Source organism: Antedon bifida, chromosome 2 (assembly GCF_963402885.1).
Source record: "Antedon bifida chromosome 2, ecAntBifi1.1, whole genome shotgun sequence".
Lineage (NCBI taxonomy): Eukaryota > Metazoa > Echinodermata > Crinoidea > Comatulida > Antedonidae > Antedon > Antedon bifida.
Genome location: NC_136227.1, coordinates 26314721 through 26333708, shown reverse-complemented (window position 1 = coordinate 26333708; position 18988 = coordinate 26314721). Strand labels below are relative to the sequence as shown.

The window sequence follows — 18988 nt, the reverse complement described above, 5'->3', positions numbered from 1 at the left end:
TGAATGAATTACATTGGAAATTATGTTGTCAAACAATGCGAATTTTCAAACAATTACTATACTTATGTTTGTAATTTCCGGAATAAATCTATGGGCACGCCAGGCACCTCTGTTTTGTCAGACGACATTAAGTTTGAATCAGAACTGTTTACAATGACATGCGTTTAATGTTAGACCTATGTGTAAAGTAGTTGCGTTATACTGTTTTTGTTTGGGAAAGGAAATGGTTCGAAATTGAATAATCTACTTTTATTTAGGTCGTACACCAAGGGTATAGATAAATTAATAACATTTTTAGAGAACAAACCATGCGTGTGTGTGGAGATCAGTTGCCATAACGATTGCTATTATACCCATGGATAAAATCTACACACATTTTCGGGTGGGTGCCAGATTTAATGCTTGATATGAAATTAAGAAAATTGTCTAAACCATTCGACTACATAGACGGCTCGATGGAAAGCGTTTGCATTAGCGAATTGTAATCAGGTGACACCTTGTCCTCATGCATGTGACTAATGCATTATTCATGTTATTTTTTGACGTTTCAAGAGGGGTCTTCGTATGTATGACAAAAAATATCGAGTCCCGGGCGTATATTGTATTTCTCACTTGATTAGGCAGAAATCAGTAATAATGCATATTGTATATTGAGTATTCATTATTTTTCACACAAAATTCATAACCATTGTAAAAAGAAGTAAAAAGTACAATAAAAGTGTGAAAACAGCCACAAGCGAGCAAAATCTTTTGATCTGTTGAACCTTTAACTTAAAATATAAATTTAAAAATAAATTACTAAAATGTTTTCATTTGTAGTAAATTATAAATTATTCTTAAGGAAAATGATTCTCTGCTTGATTGGTCAAAATCATCTGCGTTGCGCTTACGTCATTGCGTTGCGTTCCAGTTGTTAAATTTCCCACTTTTCACTTCCACCCACTAGGCCTATATATAAAAGTATATAAATTACTAAGGTATAGATGTATTTACTGTTAATTATTAAAGGATTGTACAAAATGTTCGTTATGATTTCATCTATATAACTATCTAATAACATGCTACTTCAAGCATGTAGGCCTAGTTATTATTAAAAATTATTATTAGTATTATTATTTTTTGGAATGGTCCGTAATACTAATAGACAAGATAACACTAACAAACTATTACGTAACTACTACGTAACATCGCATGACTTTTTTAAAATCCTTAAATTGTCAATTTTGTTGTTGACAGGAGTAAACAGTTGTGTTGGACATGATTATAAGGTCACGATGACGTCACAATTCACACACGCTAACAGTAAATCGGAGCTTGTTATGGAAGAGACGAAAAAAACTAACCGCGGAATGGAGCGAGTATTTCTTGTAACAACCGTGTGTTTGGTGTTCGTTGTTATCGGACTTATAATAACTACAGGTATGTTCTGTTTTGTTAACACTATATTACTTAATATATTTCATTTATATAACTCTGAAGTACTGGAATTATTTGGCCTCGGAAACACCTTGACAATTATAAGGGAATGAACGGATACTTTCAACGTGTGTTTTATAAGCCAATCTATTATTAGTAACAACGTTATATAAATTAACAAATAAAAATTATTTATAAAATATATATTTATTATAATTATATACATATTTTGTCTTTTTTAAATATTTATTCAAAAGCGAATTTATACAGAATAAAAACATCAGGTGATGTAGCAGTTTTACATATGGTCCTGTTGATCTTTCATCTGTTACATTTGCATAATTGAAATAATATTTCATTTTATTTAAATTGCTGCCATAACATTGCGAAAAATAATAATAAAACATTTATAACCATAACATATGCAAGGAAAGGCTAAACAGCAAAATGATTAATATCTTACTTTTTTGTTAATATGAGTGTATTTCCTTGTTAGTCTTAGTATTAATTTCAAAATAATTAGATATCGGTATTTTTTGGTTAAGAATAATATGATTGTTACCTCCATTGTCCTATATGTCATTTTTCTTTGAGATCTCTATTTTTATATCTTAAAATTGTAATTAAAATATGTAAAGCGCTTTGATCAAATTGAAAAAGGGCTATATAAGCAATTATTATTATTATTATTTATTATTGTCAAGTTTATATTAAGAGTATTAAGAATTGGTTGGTAACTTCGGCTTATATCTGTTAATACTAAATTCGTTATTGTACCTGACGTTAATATGAACATGCAACTGGGTTGAATTTATTACTATTAAGTAAAGTTGACAGTCGATCATTTTGTTGATATTCACGAGAGTAACGGTTTTAAAAGAGTATTTCACCTTAAGTTATAATTTCTTGATTGATTTAATATCCTAGTTTAACTAAGCCAAAAATATCCTATTTTTAACATTCGTGTTAACTTTTAGTAGCCAGGTTTTTTATACAGAGAAAGGAAACACGACCATTATTTTACAGAATATGTCATCATTATGTTAATCAATGTATGCGTCAGAGAACGTTTTAATTGAATTTCCTGCTTGAAATATCAACTTTAGAAGAATTTCTGGGACAGTAAGATCACGTGTATTTTGGAAGAAATTTTAAACGTATGCAAATAGATAACACGTGCACAAATAATAAACTCACATGGACGAGTATTAATTTGTTAAATATAGAATAAATTAAAGAAATGTATTGTTAAAAGAAAGAAATGTATGTATTGATAATGATGGCATATACCTGATTTGTACTTACCTTCTAAAGAGGAAATTATTAGTCATTTTATAATAATACTATTTTAATTGTGTAAGGCTCACTGATTACCGGTTTTGTTTTATTTGGCACAATCAGTATCGAGATAAAGTAGGAAGAACCCCTAGGTTTTAACGTGTCTGAATTCCCTTCAATATGCGATTGATAGGCCTCGAAATAACACCTTATTATTTTAACTGAATACCTATCTTGCAAGAAATAGTTTTTGTAGCTATAGGATAGTTCCACATGATACACTTTGTGTCCATCACATGCTATAAGAAATGGTTAAGGTTAGGGTGCTGGTAACATATTTGCAACGAGGAGAATACTATCTGTTTACGAGTATATGTACGAAAATGCGTTTACTGTAGTAAATGTAAATGGCGGAATAACCTTTGACTTGCAGCCTACTTGGCTGAAATGCGCACAGGTGTGTGCACGGCACATACCACAACTTTCTACTCCCCTAAGGGTTCCTTCGTCTCACTGTGCTATCACCAAACGGCGCCCGTTCGTCTGTCCACAATGAAAGGGGTTGAATGGACCAGTACACCGGGGTAACCCCTTACTCTTCCAAAAGATGTACTGGGTTCTTTAAAGTGCACACGAGCCAGATGTGTACACTGGACCTCCAGTTTTAAGTCCTTATCCGAGAAGACTTGTTCTATACCACGGGAACAATATTCGAGGAGTGACTTGAACCTGTGCCGATTATATAGCTATGGTTTGCGGGGCGCCCCTGCCTTAACCGCTCGGCCACTCTTTGGTGTATATACAGCACCCGCCGCTTTTTTTTCTCCTCGACGGTCTCCTATCCAGAACCGGGCCCAACGATGCTTAACTTCGGTGATCTGACGAGAACCGGTGTTTCAACGCAGTATATGCCGTAGTTAAACAGTCCTACATTTGTTTGTATCAATCCTGTTAGTGGCGGTAATTATATCGAATAACGATACGTTAATGGTTTATTAGGTAACACTTTGTGTAGTTCTATTCTCTAATTCTCTTCACTTAATAGGAAAACATTTTTAGTATACTTTCCGTTCGTTCTAATTATTGTGTTTTTTTTTATGAATAAAGTGTTTAACTATCCAATCAATTACTAGTAATCATAAACCATGATTTTATTTCTCCATGGAGATATAACTTATACTCATTCAGAAGAATGTATTTCTAAGTGCTAATGTTTATGTTATGATGACGTTAAAAAAAAGCAGTAAACTTGTTTAATATTTCACTTGTTCAAATTCATATTTGTACAATATATGTTCCGGCATCATTTCATTTTCTGTTTTACAATTTCCTGTTTTGTCTTTTTTGGCAACCTGTTTGCAAAAATCATCATCCATTTGGTCATCTTTTCATTCCGATGGTTTGCAACAAAAATCACTCCAACGTTCACTGCCAAACGATGCTTCTACAACCTCATTGTATTTGTGATTCGTCCTTCATTGTTCTGGTAATCCACGATCGTCATTGCAAATGGTCATCATCACATCTCCACGTCGTATATGGCACGTGACTTACGATCTCAGCCGTTATAGGTACAGATCGGAATAACTTGAAGCGGGAAGTCAACGCACTAAAAGATGAACCTGAAGTATGCACTACAGATCACTGTGTCAAGATGGGTAAGATTGTTCTCGTGCTACTTATATATTGACGTACGGTAGCATGTCTAGCGGTAATACACTCCCTGTCAGTGCAGTATCGTGCCAGACTGCAGAATTATACAATAGCACCTAACTCCTAAATATCAACCTAATCTAACCTCTAAAAATAAAATCCCACTATACTTATGAGGTATAACATATGTGATAAAATTGTCTGTAAGAAGACATCATACTGCAGGATGTTTATTGTCAAAAGACATTATACCGCACTTGTATATCAACATTTTTTTTTTTTTTTATGCCTATTATTTAGATAGGCCTTATCTTATTAGACCAGTAATATTTGCCATATTGTTTAAATATTAATTTCATAATTGTTTCTACTTAGCTGGCAATCTCATATCAAATATGGACACTAGTGTTGACCCCTGTGACAATTTCTTCCAATTCTCATGTGGAGGTTGGGAGAAACGGTACGCTATTCCAGAAAACGAGTACTACTATTCGGCATTTAGTGTCCTGAGAGAAGACGTACAGCTTGTACTACGAGGTAAGAATAGACACCATTTTTGGACTAGTGTTTAAGCACCATTAATTAATTAATTTCTTTAGTTGTACTTGAAATTATACATAAGTGTTTGTAAACATTGGCTCTGACGTTTCAACTGCAGCTATAGGCCTAGCTAGCTTCGTTTTGATCTGCAACTGAATCAAGGCACTAATGTGGCGAAGACATGTTGAATTGTTCATTCAGTTTAATTTGAATAATTTGAATAACCCTTTTAATACGCCAATGGCAAATCATGGAAGTATCTTATTATACGATTTTATTTCCAATTCGGCAGTTTTTTACTTACGAATAATTCATGATTTTTGTTCATTGACCTATAAATAAATAGTACAATTTATTCATGTGTATGTTATTACAAAATTCGAACAATTTATAATGTGACCCACATCTCTACCTTGCAATCTTTTTTCAAAATGTCAATAATGTTAAAAATGGGCCTATGACAGATAGGTTCAACGCGAAGTATTCGTTCCGATTGTTACATTCAAACAACTTACATTGTTACATTACTGATACTACATAAAGTAGATACACGATAATAAGCTATGTTTGTTTGGGAACAGATCTGTTGTCAGCAGATAGTACGCCTAGTAAGGGGCCTAATGATGAAAGTTCTAGCAGTAGTGGTGAACCGGATACTTTTAGAAAATCAAGAGATTTTTACAAAGCATGTATGGATGAAGGTACGTAAAATGTATATGCTTTATTATATTTATATATTTTTGAAAATAAAATAAAAATGAACGAAATCATTTTATAGTTAGGCCTAGCAATAATAAATGTATTTACTTTCGTTAAAAAAACAAATAGAAATACCATAAGTATAATGATTTCACAAGACAAAACAAACTAAACGGATAAATGAAATTTTTTTGTTTTGATCTAATCTTTGATTGACATAAAAAATGTTGAAATTTAATTGTTTAGATGGAAAAATCTTAAAATTTGATTATGTACCGGCATTAGACTTTTCTCTAAAAATTACTTTCATTGTTAATGATACTGACATAATTCACAGACAATTTTTACTTTAAACGAATTCTCACAAAGTGCTATTTTAAATTGTTATAAAGTAAAATGAAATGAATAAAAAATGATATTGTTTTATTAAAACTGTTATTATTTGAACTATTAGGTACTGTATAAATGTAAGTATATGTTTCATAGAACTGTATACATAACTCACTTTGATATTGTCGAATGTATTAGCATGTAAAAGACGTAGACAAAAGAGTTTTCGTTATTTTGAGAAGAGTGAATGGAATCGATTCATTATTCAAAACTGTGACAAGAATGTTTTAATGTTATTATCATGATCATTAGTTTAGTAGGTTAATTCCTCCGTGGTTTATGCAAATCCGAATTAGCATACCCATCAATCAAAGGACTGTAAGATGCCATGATTGTATAGGTTCGGACCCGACCTCCATATGTTGATTAAAACTTTCGTCGTCAAAAGGATTCTTTAGAACGGTGCCTCGTATCACATATAATCGCAATGTGTTCTTTGCTATTAACTTCTGTGTAGCCAACATGTCAAATAGCTAGGCATTAATCTTATAAATATTCACCAGTCTTCAGAATGATACAGCTTTAAGGCCAATTTACACACAGATGAGCGGTATAAGCGAAAACGCGCGAGCTTGTCCACCCGTCGTAAAACCTTTTTTTGCTCAACCGCGTTTTGTGTAAATGGTAATATGAAATAACATAGATTCTATATCATTTTGTTTTCCGCTTACTGTTTACCGCGTACTGTTACCGCCCGTCTGTGTAATTTGGTCATTAGTTTCTACTCCAATGATGTAACTTAATGAATAGGTTATTTTCTATGCTTCATATAAGAAAATTGTATTAAAGATAAATTATAATTATTTTTTTAGACACCATCGATAAATTGGACGGCGAACCCTTGATTGACCTACTGGAGTACCTCGGCGGATGGCCGGTACTTGGACCGAACCCAGGTGGTATGTGGTCACAACGAGGATACAAATTTGAGACACTCTGGGCAACACTGTCTGGCGAATTTAATAATCGTCATATTATTCATTCATACGTAGATTATGACGATAAAAATTCCTCCAGGTATATTTTGAAGGTAAGTTCTTTCGCATTTTTAAACTAGGTGGTTTAAAAGTAAACTGACGGTTCATTCAGTAAGTAAATGTGGCCTAAGTATTGGTTGTAGGCCTAAGGAGTTTTCTTTTTTTGTGAAGACCTACATGATTTACGAGGCCGTATGGAGGTAGACCTACTATTTACATGTATTGGGTTTGGTTTGGTTTTGTCACTATACTGATTGACTAATAGTTTATGTCTTCAATTATGTTATCACATACCTTGAAACAAATCGTCGAAAACGAATTGACTTTACAGAGCTGGACGACGAATTGGACACATGACGTAATGAATAATTTGCATTCTATTCAATTAGATCATTTTAGAAATGTGTATTAAATTTCAACATACTATTTTTTATGCTTATCTTACCTGTATCTTGTTAAGAAATATATTTATTTTTTTGTTTAGATTGACCAACCAAGTTTAGGAATGTCAAGTCGGGAATATTATTTGTCTAGCGAATATGCAGAGGTGAGTATCAATACAGTGAGAAGTCCTACGTCATTTGAAATGCCTTTAAAGCGTGGTTCCCACTAGTGACGCAACGTAACGCAACCTACGCAACGTAAGAAAATGCCCTTCCGATAATTGTGTTTGCCCCCGCCTGCGTGAAATCAAACCTGCGACTTTGCAGCACTGTTGCGTCGTCAGTTCCCACTTGTGATTACGCAACACAGCACCTTGCGTCGATACGTCGCTGCGTTACGTTGCGTTGTAGTGAGAACCACTACGGTTACCAAGAAAGCGTCATTGCGCAAGACTGAGGATGATGTTTGTATCATGAAATTCACAAATTTCATATTCAAGATCAAACTTACTGTTTTAAATTTGTGATGTTAAAACTGCAAAATGGTTTTTATCAAAGCCTGATTTTAGTATGTCCTCTTTTGGTATGTTCTTTAATAACAATAATCTGTAAGCATGTAGAAGCTATTATTTTTTAAACAATAAATGATAATGTTTATCTTTTTACTTACATCCAGACAAAAGAAGCGTATTTGAAATATATGACGGATATAGCACTTTTGCTTAACGGTACCCCTCTTATTGTGAAAGAAGAAATGGCGGACGTATTAGAATTTGAAACCAAATTAGCTAACGTAAGTTCAGATATTTATTAGTTTATTACCGATTGAAATCAATAATGAATTCACTATGATTTATTCATTAATTAACGTCGTACCAAGACACCGTAAAAGCTCACTAAATATCGTTTAAAAAAAATCAATATAGTATATATAGTGTATAGTAGACCTTATACAATAATAATAATCAATAGGTAGGCCCTACAAAGCCAGAGTGGTGGGTCCTTGATATTTAAAAAGAATAAAGTAACGAAATGTCTTATCCTTTGCATTGTAATCAAGATCATTCCATTCTTTCCTTCAATGTGTTTAGTATACACATTGAACAGAAGCATTTCTTTCAATGTGTATTTCCTTCAATGTGTTTAGTATACACATTGAACAGAAGCATTTCCTTCAATGTGTATTTCCTTCTATGTGTTTAGTATACACATTGAACAGAAGCATTTCCTTCAATGTGTAATTCCTTCAATGTGTTTAGTATACACATTGAACAGAAGCATTTCCTTCAATGTGTATTTCCTTCAATGTGTTTAGTATACACATTGAACAGAAGCATTTCCTTCAATGTGCATTTCCTTCTATGTGTTTAGTATACACATTGAACAGAAGCATTTCCTTCAATGTGTATTTCCTTCTATGTGTTTAGTATACACATTGAACAGAAGGATTTCCTTCAATGTGTATTCCCTTCAATGTGTTTAGTATACACATTGAACAGAAGCATTTCCTTCAATGTGTATTTCCTTCTATGTGTTTAGTATACACATTGAACAGAAGCATTTCCTTCAATGTGTATTTCCTTCTATGTGTTTAGTATACACATTGAAGAGAAGCAAATTAACAAAACCTTCTATTATATATATAGTTAACAACGCCTGACGAAGATATGAGAGACAATGAAGCACTGTATAATCTGATGACGTTGGAGGAACTATCTGCAGATGTACCGCTGGTAAGAAAAACCATATTATTATTCAAAATGTTTTATATAATTTTCCGTTTTATATCACTCTTTGACAAGATTCATCTCGGCAATTCCAGTAACATTTTGTATTTTTGAACACATTTAATCATAATTCCAATTACAGGCATACTAATAATACTTCTTTGTGTATACGTTATTTTTCTCCATAGATAGACTGGCGCTATTACTTCAATACGGTTACTCCAAAAAGTGTGCAACCAATCACAGATTCGGAGCCAATTGTTAATCGTAACCCAGCATACATGAAAGAAATTTCTCAGTTGGTTGTGGTCGACACGAACCCAAAGTTTGTTCAAAATTGCTTATCGATTGAGGGCGCACTGTATGTCTATGTTCCATGGGCCATGTACTAAATCATTTCTATTGATCACATTTATTATATTAATTTTTTAATTTTTCCCTGTGTCTCATAATTTTCGTTTGCGCTTTGTGGCCTTTTCTTATCTTGACTTTTATGTGTTTAGTTTGTAGGCCTATTCAACTTCAGGTTTGTATCCACCCTATAACAATTGTCCACCTTTTAGGCCCTAGGTAGTAGTAGTAGTTTATCATTTTCTAGGAGTCAACAAATATTGTAACATGACCTATTTAAGAAAAAAATCATGTTATAAATTAATATTATAATCTTAAATCCACGCCTGTAGCCGAGATTTAGGTAGTACATGGCATAGATTTATAAGCATACAAAATAAGTTTGAATACGTTTAGTGATAACTAAACTAATATAGCAACAATAGAACGCAACAATTAATATCGGTTAATATAATCCTATAACGACAACATTAATATAGGCCTAAAACAACGACTATCCAGCTAAATTCATTCGTACTTTTATTTACACATCTCTGGCCACAGAGCTAAGCCATCGTTTATGCATTACGTCATTCATTAATATTATTCAAGCATGACGGATTGTAACAGCGCCATCACAGAACCAAGATTAAGATTATATTTTATCATTTTTTTTGTATGCAGAGTTGTTGTTAATTATTTGATGTGGAGAATTATTATGAATCGAGTTAGTAATCTGGGAGAACGATTCCGCCATGTTAGACAACAGTATTATAAGGTACGTTATCATTGATTGTTAAAACTTTAAAAAATGTGTAGGCTTATTATTAGAGGCCATAAATAGATGTAAGTTAAATAAATATACATACGGTGATTTCATAATAAGTATAACTAATGTTCTTAATATTAAATAATAAGTAGTAGAGCTGTAGCTTGATTGGTTAACAACTTTGCCTTCCAAGGGTCAAGGTTCAATCATACCAATGTTGTAACTCAGGAATCTTTCTACTCAACCCACAGGTTTTATATGGTGCAAGTGCAGAGGGCGCTCGATTTAGAACATGTTCAGACTACATTAATGGAATTTTAGACTTTGCTGTCGGCAGGATGTATGTTGATAAAACCTTCACAGGGGACAGTAAAGAAAATGTAAGCGCGAATTATTGCTCATTCATTTCTTCTTTCATGTATTCATCCACACATTCACTCATTATTTCATTCATTCATTTACACATCCAAAGTCTACCTTTATTTTGTTAAAAAATAAGGCAAATTAAATCTAAATATAATACTGAAAAGTGGCAGGAAAATGTGAATAATAAATTAACACAACAATGTATTACCCTTTCCTGCAAAAAGGAAATACTTGTAACACCTGCTCATTTGCATAAATGGTGGCGTTTGGCGCTTCGTAAGCAATCATCAGTTATAACGTTTTCGTGTATGTAGAAACAACTGAAAATAAGAATCATTCTCACTTATGTGATATGCACAGTTTTAGCACTTCCTTAATATAGTTTGTATGTTTATCTATTCATATTAATTAATATAACATTTTATTTAATATTCCGTAGATGGTAGACATGATAGGTCGATTGCGTAAATCGTTTATAGATATGTTAAAGGACAATGAATGGATGGACGAACCAACAAAACTAGTTGCAGCCGAAAAGGTAATTCGTTGTAAAGATTCATTTATTTTATTTTCATTGATTGGAGTACAAATAATGAATATTTCATTTTACAAGTTGAATGGAAAAATTATTTCTATGAGTTTAAGTTAAATAAACTCGGTTTATTAATTTGCAATGTATTTTTGTTTGCAGTATATACATGTTTCCGCTGTTCTAAATCACTTTAGAATTACTTCTCTTTCCTGGTTGAATGTTCTCATTAATAAAACAAAAATCATTTTATTTTCCAGTGCAACGCTATGTACGACCAAGTCGGCTACCCTGATTGGATAAAAGACGATGCACTTCTTGATAAAGAATATAGTAACGTAGGTAACTTTTGTAACTACAATCAAGGCAATCATCAATTAGTATTAATTTGACTTGACTTGCCTCTTCTAAAATTAGCAATAACAAGTAAAGCTTGGTTCCTACAACGCGGCGACATAGGCGCAGGGCAAATGAGAGACGCAATACAATAGTTTTCCAATCGCAATCAGACAGTTCGGAGTGTCCATCACTGTGATTGGTCAAATCACCTAAGTTGCGCTTGCTTACGTCCTTACGTCCAAGTGGCAACTAAGATTTAAAAAACCCAAAATTAGATTTACAAGGTAGTAAGAAATTGTATTGGCAATTAATTTACTTAGATTGACTTTGATGATATGAACTACTTTACAAACGTTTTGTCATTCCTAAATTGGACATCCCAAGAAACATATGGATATCTGCGTAAAGAAGTCGATAAAAATGAGTAAGTAGTTACCATTGATCATCACTTCTAATCACTTTAACTTAGTAACTACTGACAATTAAATATTTAAATTAATTACAAAATGATGTTAGAAAAATAAAATATCACTCATGACAGTGATTATTAAAATTATTTCGGAATCATAAAAACGAACGCTGATCATTTTAAGTTAAGATTATGTTACACAAAACAATAAAAACAATTAATGATTATTGTGTATGGGTTGAATGGTGAGAATATACATTTTTGAATTAACAACGATTTGGTTCGTAACGATCAAATATCTTTATTCGTTGCTGTTTTCGTTGATAATTTCAAAATCAATACATTATAGCATATTCATTTATTTTTATTTTTCATCAGATGGAGTATAGGCCCTGCGGTGGTTAATGCATTCTACAACTCCCAAAGGAACAAAATCGGTAAATGTTTGTATGGTGATGTTTGAAATAACAAGGCCATATAAATGGCTGCAGTCGCGTGCTCAACTTAGTGTTTACCGACCGACCGACCAACCAACCGACCGACATAGTGAGCTGTAGATATATATATATAATATTGTTATTATTGTGTTGTTCTATTAATATTGTTTTTTTTTTCATCATTGTTTCATTATTATGTTATTGTAGTTTTTCCAGCTGGTATTCTTCAACCACCATTTTATAACAACAAATCGCCATGGTATGTAACATGTTGGTTTTTATTATCTAGCCCTATTTATCAATTTATAATATAACTCTTTTCTGTTGTCAGATATTTGCTCGAGCATTATATTCTCATAATTTATATAATATTTATTCCGATTTCTTACCAGTTCTCCATATTACACAAAGTTGGATACGTATTTTTAGTTGAGAAGCTACGAAATATTACAATAAAATAATCTTTATTTGGATATTGAATATTCATTATTTTTAAACCAATTCAAGGTATCTGAACTACGGTGGTATTGGTGCAGTTATTGGTCATGAAATAACTCATGGGTTTGACGACAGAGGTGAGACTTTATTTCTCGTAATTCGTAACTCGTAAAACACATTAATTTCTTAACATATTCATTTCCTAACATATTTATTTCTTAACATATTCATTTCTTAATATATTTATTTCTTAACAAATATAAAGCAATGTTGGCAAGTTTGATCCTGCTTATATCAAGGTAAAGACATTGCTTTGGGTTTCTTCTGGTATGAAAGGAAAACGAGATAATGGTTCAACCAATCAACCTTAATAATTTACTGTATATACATGCTGAAACTCATAATAGCACATAAGGAGCCCCTCAATGCACTGTTAGGCCTACTGTACATAAATAAATCAGAAAACATATAGTACAATGTATAGTACATAGTGATACCAATGAAAAACTCACTTGTCTTGAAATATTTCTTCTGTAGGTCGCCAATATGATAAAGAAGGTAATCTGGTGCAGTGGTGGACAGATAATTCCATTGAAAAGTTTACAGAACAGAAGCAATGCATTGTTGATCAATACGATAATTACGTCATGCCAGAAAACGACATGAATGTAGGTAACAATATTTTATTAGGACTAGTTAATAATGAAAAACATTATTCGCTCATTAAGTATTTCCAAAGTGTCCTTGGTGTTTTAACAATGTAGATACAGTTACATGGCTTCTAAATATATTAGTACAATTATTTCTGTTGCTTATTTTTAGTTAAATGGTATACAAACTCAAGGAGAAAATATCGCAGACAATGGCGGATTAGTTGAATCATACAAGGTAAGTTATAAATGCTTTTTACCTCCAATGATAACGTTTGTCGAGAGTGAGACGCTGGAGTTTGTCTACCTTCTGTCGATGTTACAGGCAAAAAGCCTACACATGGTGTTTTAATGGAACGTTCATGACTCGCAACCAGCTCTCCACAATTAGTATAGTGTACTCAGGACTTACTTGGATACCTGGTAACTGACAATTCATTCCTTAGGATGTGGAGTCTTCATCTTTTCTTTTGTTCAGGTGGTGCTGAGAAGATACTCTATCTTAATATCAAGCAAATTTCAAATTCACGTTGTAAATACAAATATATTAAAGAAAGGGCCAATATAGACTTTATGTATGTTGTTTCTTCAGGCTTACAGAAGTTTTGTTGATAGTCGAGAAAAAGCAGAACCTCTACTCCCTGGTCTCAACTATACACAGGATCAACTATTCTTTATTAACTATGCACAAGTAAGTTCTAATAAATCTTATCTTGGAATTTGTGAAAAACCCAAAAGCAGAGTTTTCGGGAGTCTGACAGAAATCACACCGAAGACTCACTTCATTCGCGAGACAGTCAACCTCTTCCCTACTTCATACAATATCCAGCAAGCTGCAATACAATTTTAAAATAAAATTTGATGTAAAATAATAAAGAGAACAAAGAGATAAAATGAAAAAGTGTATTTTTTTCTCTCTATTTTATTATTTTAATGGGGTTATTTCAGTATTAACGGGGTTTTTTTTCTTAAGTATTTTTTTTTTACTTGTTGTTTTTATATTTTGGTTGTGTGGTTTTTCAGGCTTTTTTTAATTTTTTGTTGCTAAATTGCGTTTGATTTCTTATTTTTGTAGTTTTTTATTTATATTATTTTTCATACCGCCCTGTTCCTTTTATTTTGCATGTGTTTTAATATGTATCTATTTGTGGTTTTTTTTATGTGTATTTGTATATAACTATTTGTTTAACTGTATATTATATGCATCAAACAGCGTCCAATTACAGAATGGACTTGTTGTTTTATTTGTTTTGTTTTTTTATATAAATGTGCACCTTCTTCTTTAGGTATGGTGTAGTGCTTTCCGTCCAGAAGGTGCTACTGCTCAAATTCTTACTGGACCTCATAGTCCTGGGCGATTCAGGTATGTTTATACTATTTCAAGTTTCACCTCTGCCGTTTATTTTTGTGTTGTATAAACGTTCGAAGTATACACATTTCTAAAACAAAAAAATCATCATCAAGTAACTGACAATTGAAATACTAGAATGCTGCTGTTTCATACATTTATGTACATTATGTTTTATTTTTAGAGCAATTGGTGCAACTCACAACAGTGAAGGTTTTGCCAAAGCGTTCAATTGTCCAAAGCCCACTGGTTCGGAAAAGCGGTGTAAAGTTTGGTAAAATGGTATAAAACAAATTAAAGTGTTTTAGGAAGCCATGCAAAAAACAACAATATCAATGACTTGATTTCAAATTTAAATCATGTTGTCACTGTGGTTACAAGTTTTAAAAGAAATGTGTAAATAGCAATGTCTGTGAATTATATAGTTTGGTAATGTTTAATTAGTCTTGAAGAGGTCAAATTGTATCAATAGGATCCTATCGATGGACAAAATTGCCAATGTGACGCAAACAATCACATTGTCACCGTCCATCAAATCAATTAGCAACAACAGTGATGTTTGAAATGTATTAAAAGAAGAAGAACTTACAAATCCAATACAACTTGACGAAGTTTGGATAATTTTAGAACAAATCGAACCGAACTAAAATGGTATAGGCCTATCCAAAAATTGATTGTGTTTAGGACATGAAAACTGCAACATTTAATATTATTAAATAATGTTGGTGCTAAACGTTTAAATGGTACCCTAGGTATTTAATTTGCTATTTAACAGAAATATTAATAATATTTTTCAAACTACATTTCTAAATCATAATAGCAAACCTGATTTTCAATGTTCAATGTTCAGAGAGAAAGTTGTTACCAGGCAATGGATAGAGATAGATTTGTCTTTTTTGCTTGGGTTTCATCGTCGTGCTTCAAGTTGAACTTTGACCGGATGTGATTTCATTTCGTACTACGGTACTCTACAACTGTTACAGTGACGTGATTGGTCATACAAACAAGACTGATTGAACACGACACTAGAATAGACTAGTCCAAAACTTTGTATGGATGATTTTTCAGTAACAATTAAATTTCAACTAGTTGGAGCATTGAACAAACAGTTTTAAAAAGTAGCATTAGAAAAATATGTAACCATAATGTATATATTTATAAATGAAAGTTTGTATAATTTTAAACAAAACACTATGATAATAGGTTTATCTGCATGCATTACTTTTTAACAATTACTATACCAATATTAATGTTTTCTTGAAATTTACATATATAAATTAAATATTGATGTAAGGAAAGTGTTTTAAATAATGATTTCATATAATACAGAATTTATATCTCCGACATACTAAATGCTGGCAATGTTGTTGTGTTAAAAGATAGCTTGTCGACAGTTCGCTTATAAAGTGTGTTGGTACAGCGCGCACGCGGAAATATCCAAGATTTTAGATTTCAGAATTGGCAAGTTTTCTTATTAGATGTATGCGTACTATATTGTTATAAAGTAGGCCTAGTATCGACTGTGTATGCATTTTTACCATTCTTTAAATTCACTTTTCTAAATAGCAATGCTGTTTCCGGTTGATAATTGAATGTTAGGCCTACAATAACATCTATAATATGCACTTTTTAGTTACAACTTTGGGGCAAAACTTATCCTTTTTTCCATGCGGCAAAAGCTCTTCTCAATCGATTGAGGGCGCACCTTTATTGCTGATGACTTTGTTATGGCGTTCGTGGAATTAATTTGATCTGTAGTTATTTTTAAGGTAAGTGTTTTTATTTTATAGTTGTATTCTTTTTTTATAGCAAACTTTATAATAGGAATACCGGTTACTCCAGTTTGGTAAAGGTGATTTTGGGTTAGATTGTAGACAGCATAGATACAGGTTTTATTTATTTGCGGCAGTGCTAATCGTAAGGCCGTATACTAGTGAACGATTTGCCTGAGTAGTAGAGATACAGTTATCTCTGATATGTTCATTTTTACCAGGGATAGTGTTACAGTGTTACAATCTTTTTCATGGATGATTCGATGTTTGAACTTATTTCATTAGAAAGTAGACCCATGAAAACCTCCATTGTAGATTGTTGTTTTACAGGTGGTAATGGAATGTGTTTTTCTATTGAATTTGAACAATAGTGTACACTAGACCAATTATAGGACACTTCTCTGGCTATCAATAGATTCCAGCTTGATTGTATATTTAGTACGGATTCTATAAATTATTATAAGGGATTTAAAAGTTTATATTCGTTAGGATTGATAATCTTGATATCCACAAACATATAACATATAACGCAAGAAGTAACTCCTTGAGAAAACTTTATTTCCTAATAATATTATGTTACATTATTTGATCAAGATAGTGTCATAAAACCATTGTATCAGTCAAAATAAGCACTCTAGACGCTATGATATTAAACACAATTATGACCTATTTAGTTATGTTACATAATTATGATTATTAAAAAGTTGCTTTTTTTCCTAAAAATTGTTTCGTCATCATTGACATTTCCGTTGCTTATAAATTTCTAATACATTTATGATAATGTATAATATACATAAATTATGTTTTGTTTTTCAATGTCAAATTTAAAATAATGAAATCTAACCTACATACAATATTTATTATTTACATTTACTACGGAAGCACTATATTACAATTATTTGTTTTAAGCCTCTCTGAACATTATAGGCCTACATACATAGTGATGCTATGAGGATTTTAATGCTACCGTTGTGGATAATTAGGCCTACATGATGAAAAACCTTACTAACGAAGCAACGGTGCAATATATCACTATATAATTACACAGAATGTAGAATGTTTATAATAATTAAAATGTAGTAAACAAGATATTTCTCAATGATAATTTGATTTGTTTTAACACTTACAGTTAAAAACATTTTCATTGTAAAAATTCCAACCATGTTTAAAAATTAGTGTTGAAACGATATTTGAATGGAAAAATGTTGTATATACATAATTTATACAATCTCTGTGCAAATCTTTCATACGAAACCTTATGCAAACTACCCTTTGTATGAGATTCACGCTCACAATTACATACGGTAGAAATAGACCTAATTACAATACAAAAAAATAAATTACAAAATAAATACAATAGTTATAAATATTTTTAATAATAACTGAAAATTATATAGTGATAAATTCACAATAGTAAACTATACATTTCGCTTTTATATTTGAAATAAATGTAATGTTAAAACGTTTGTATATGTCATCATATCATGCGTTTAAATTAAAATACTGTAAAAATATTAGTTTATTGAATAATTGTGAAGTACGGTACACTAGTAGAAAATCGATTAGATAAAACGATATTATCAATTAAACATAAATATTTAACTGTTTTTATTTTAGAAATTGTTTTTAAATTAAGTTAACAATTAAGCATACAGGCAAGAGATCTCAACGGTTGGCCACCGCGGTCAACATCTTTCCAATTATAATCTACACGTGAGTTGACAGTAGACTACTCTCACACATCATGTTGAATATCAGACTATTTAAAACACGATGGACATACAATTCAGATATTCTACTTCAGTTATGTCATTGTTTCAACAACTAAACACCCCTCGAAATAAAAGTGGAACCATCCAGTTTTACCATTGTAGTTTTAGTCAAATCAAGGAGTTAAATCTTCGAAACCGTGTCAAAACCTTCATTTATATAATATATACATTCGAATTATTTTACTCATTTGTTGTTGTTTACTTTCTAACTAGCTCAAAGGTGACAATAATTTAAACTATTCCAAAAAGAGATCAGATGGTTGATAGTAGGCCTAAGAATGTTTGGGACATCTTTGTTTATTTGGCTCTATTAAAATCTCTATTAAATGTTAGCAAAGTCTTTATTTCATCACTTGCATTTGTGAATTTCTATTGTCTTTGTGCACTGTTTGCATTCAACGTAACAACACCAATGAAATTTACAACTGCAGCGTTCTGTGATGGTTTCTTGGTATGTATCAAAGCCTCTTCCACAACACATGAGATCACAGCCATCCATTGCTTTTGATGTCCTATTGCATTCTCTGAAAAAAGTAAAATATTACTTTTTGAATATTAAGATTTCAAAATAATATCAACTAACATAGTTTTACATGAAGAACAACCTTTGACCTTGTATAGCTGATTCCATTAAAAGAAACTAGGCCTCCTTATCCCGGGATGTTCCACTTTTTCATTTTCTGGTGTGATGCCACAGCATGATAACATCACAGTAGTTTAAAAGTCCAGTTACCGTTGACAAAAAACGATCATGCAATTTTTATTG

The 18988-nt window shown here is 31.9% G+C and overlaps 2 protein-coding genes across 2 annotated transcripts in view; one reads left to right on the top strand and one right to left on the bottom strand.

The window, feature by feature from the left end:
• The window catches only part of LOC144858739 (membrane metallo-endopeptidase-like 1), a 73398-nt gene that overhangs the window by 5087 nt on the left and 49323 nt on the right, over positions 1–18988 (top strand). The window contains exons 2-23 of the mRNA XM_078714842.1: positions 1237–1419; positions 4257–4352; positions 4723–4884; positions 5469–5588; positions 6789–7006; positions 7438–7500; positions 8013–8129; positions 8983–9069; positions 9252–9388; positions 10078–10171; positions 10414–10542; positions 10968–11066; positions 11318–11395; positions 11717–11820; positions 12184–12242; positions 12450–12501; positions 12750–12817; positions 13218–13348; positions 13503–13568; positions 13923–14021; positions 14617–14693; positions 14863–14957. Of these exons, the coding sequence (XP_078570968.1) occupies positions 1275–1419; positions 4257–4352; positions 4723–4884; positions 5469–5588; positions 6789–7006; positions 7438–7500; positions 8013–8129; positions 8983–9069; positions 9252–9388; positions 10078–10171; positions 10414–10542; positions 10968–11066; positions 11318–11395; positions 11717–11820; positions 12184–12242; positions 12450–12501; positions 12750–12817; positions 13218–13348; positions 13503–13568; positions 13923–14021; positions 14617–14693; positions 14863–14956 (2295 nt within the window). The 5' untranslated portion in view covers positions 1237–1274 and the 3' untranslated portion in view covers position 14957. The remainder of the gene's footprint in view (positions 1–1236; positions 1420–4256; positions 4353–4722; positions 4885–5468; positions 5589–6788; positions 7007–7437; positions 7501–8012; positions 8130–8982; positions 9070–9251; positions 9389–10077; positions 10172–10413; positions 10543–10967; positions 11067–11317; positions 11396–11716; positions 11821–12183; positions 12243–12449; positions 12502–12749; positions 12818–13217; positions 13349–13502; positions 13569–13922; positions 14022–14616; positions 14694–14862; positions 14958–18988) is intronic.
• LOC144858777 (protein Wnt-4-like) overlaps positions 17024–18988 on the bottom strand; it is a 39956-nt gene continuing 37991 nt past the window's right edge. Inside the window, exon 5 of the mRNA XM_078714891.1 lies at positions 17024–18746. Coding sequence (XP_078571017.1) covers positions 18572–18746 — 175 coding nt within the window. The 3' untranslated portion in view covers positions 17024–18571. The remainder of the gene's footprint in view (positions 18747–18988) is intronic.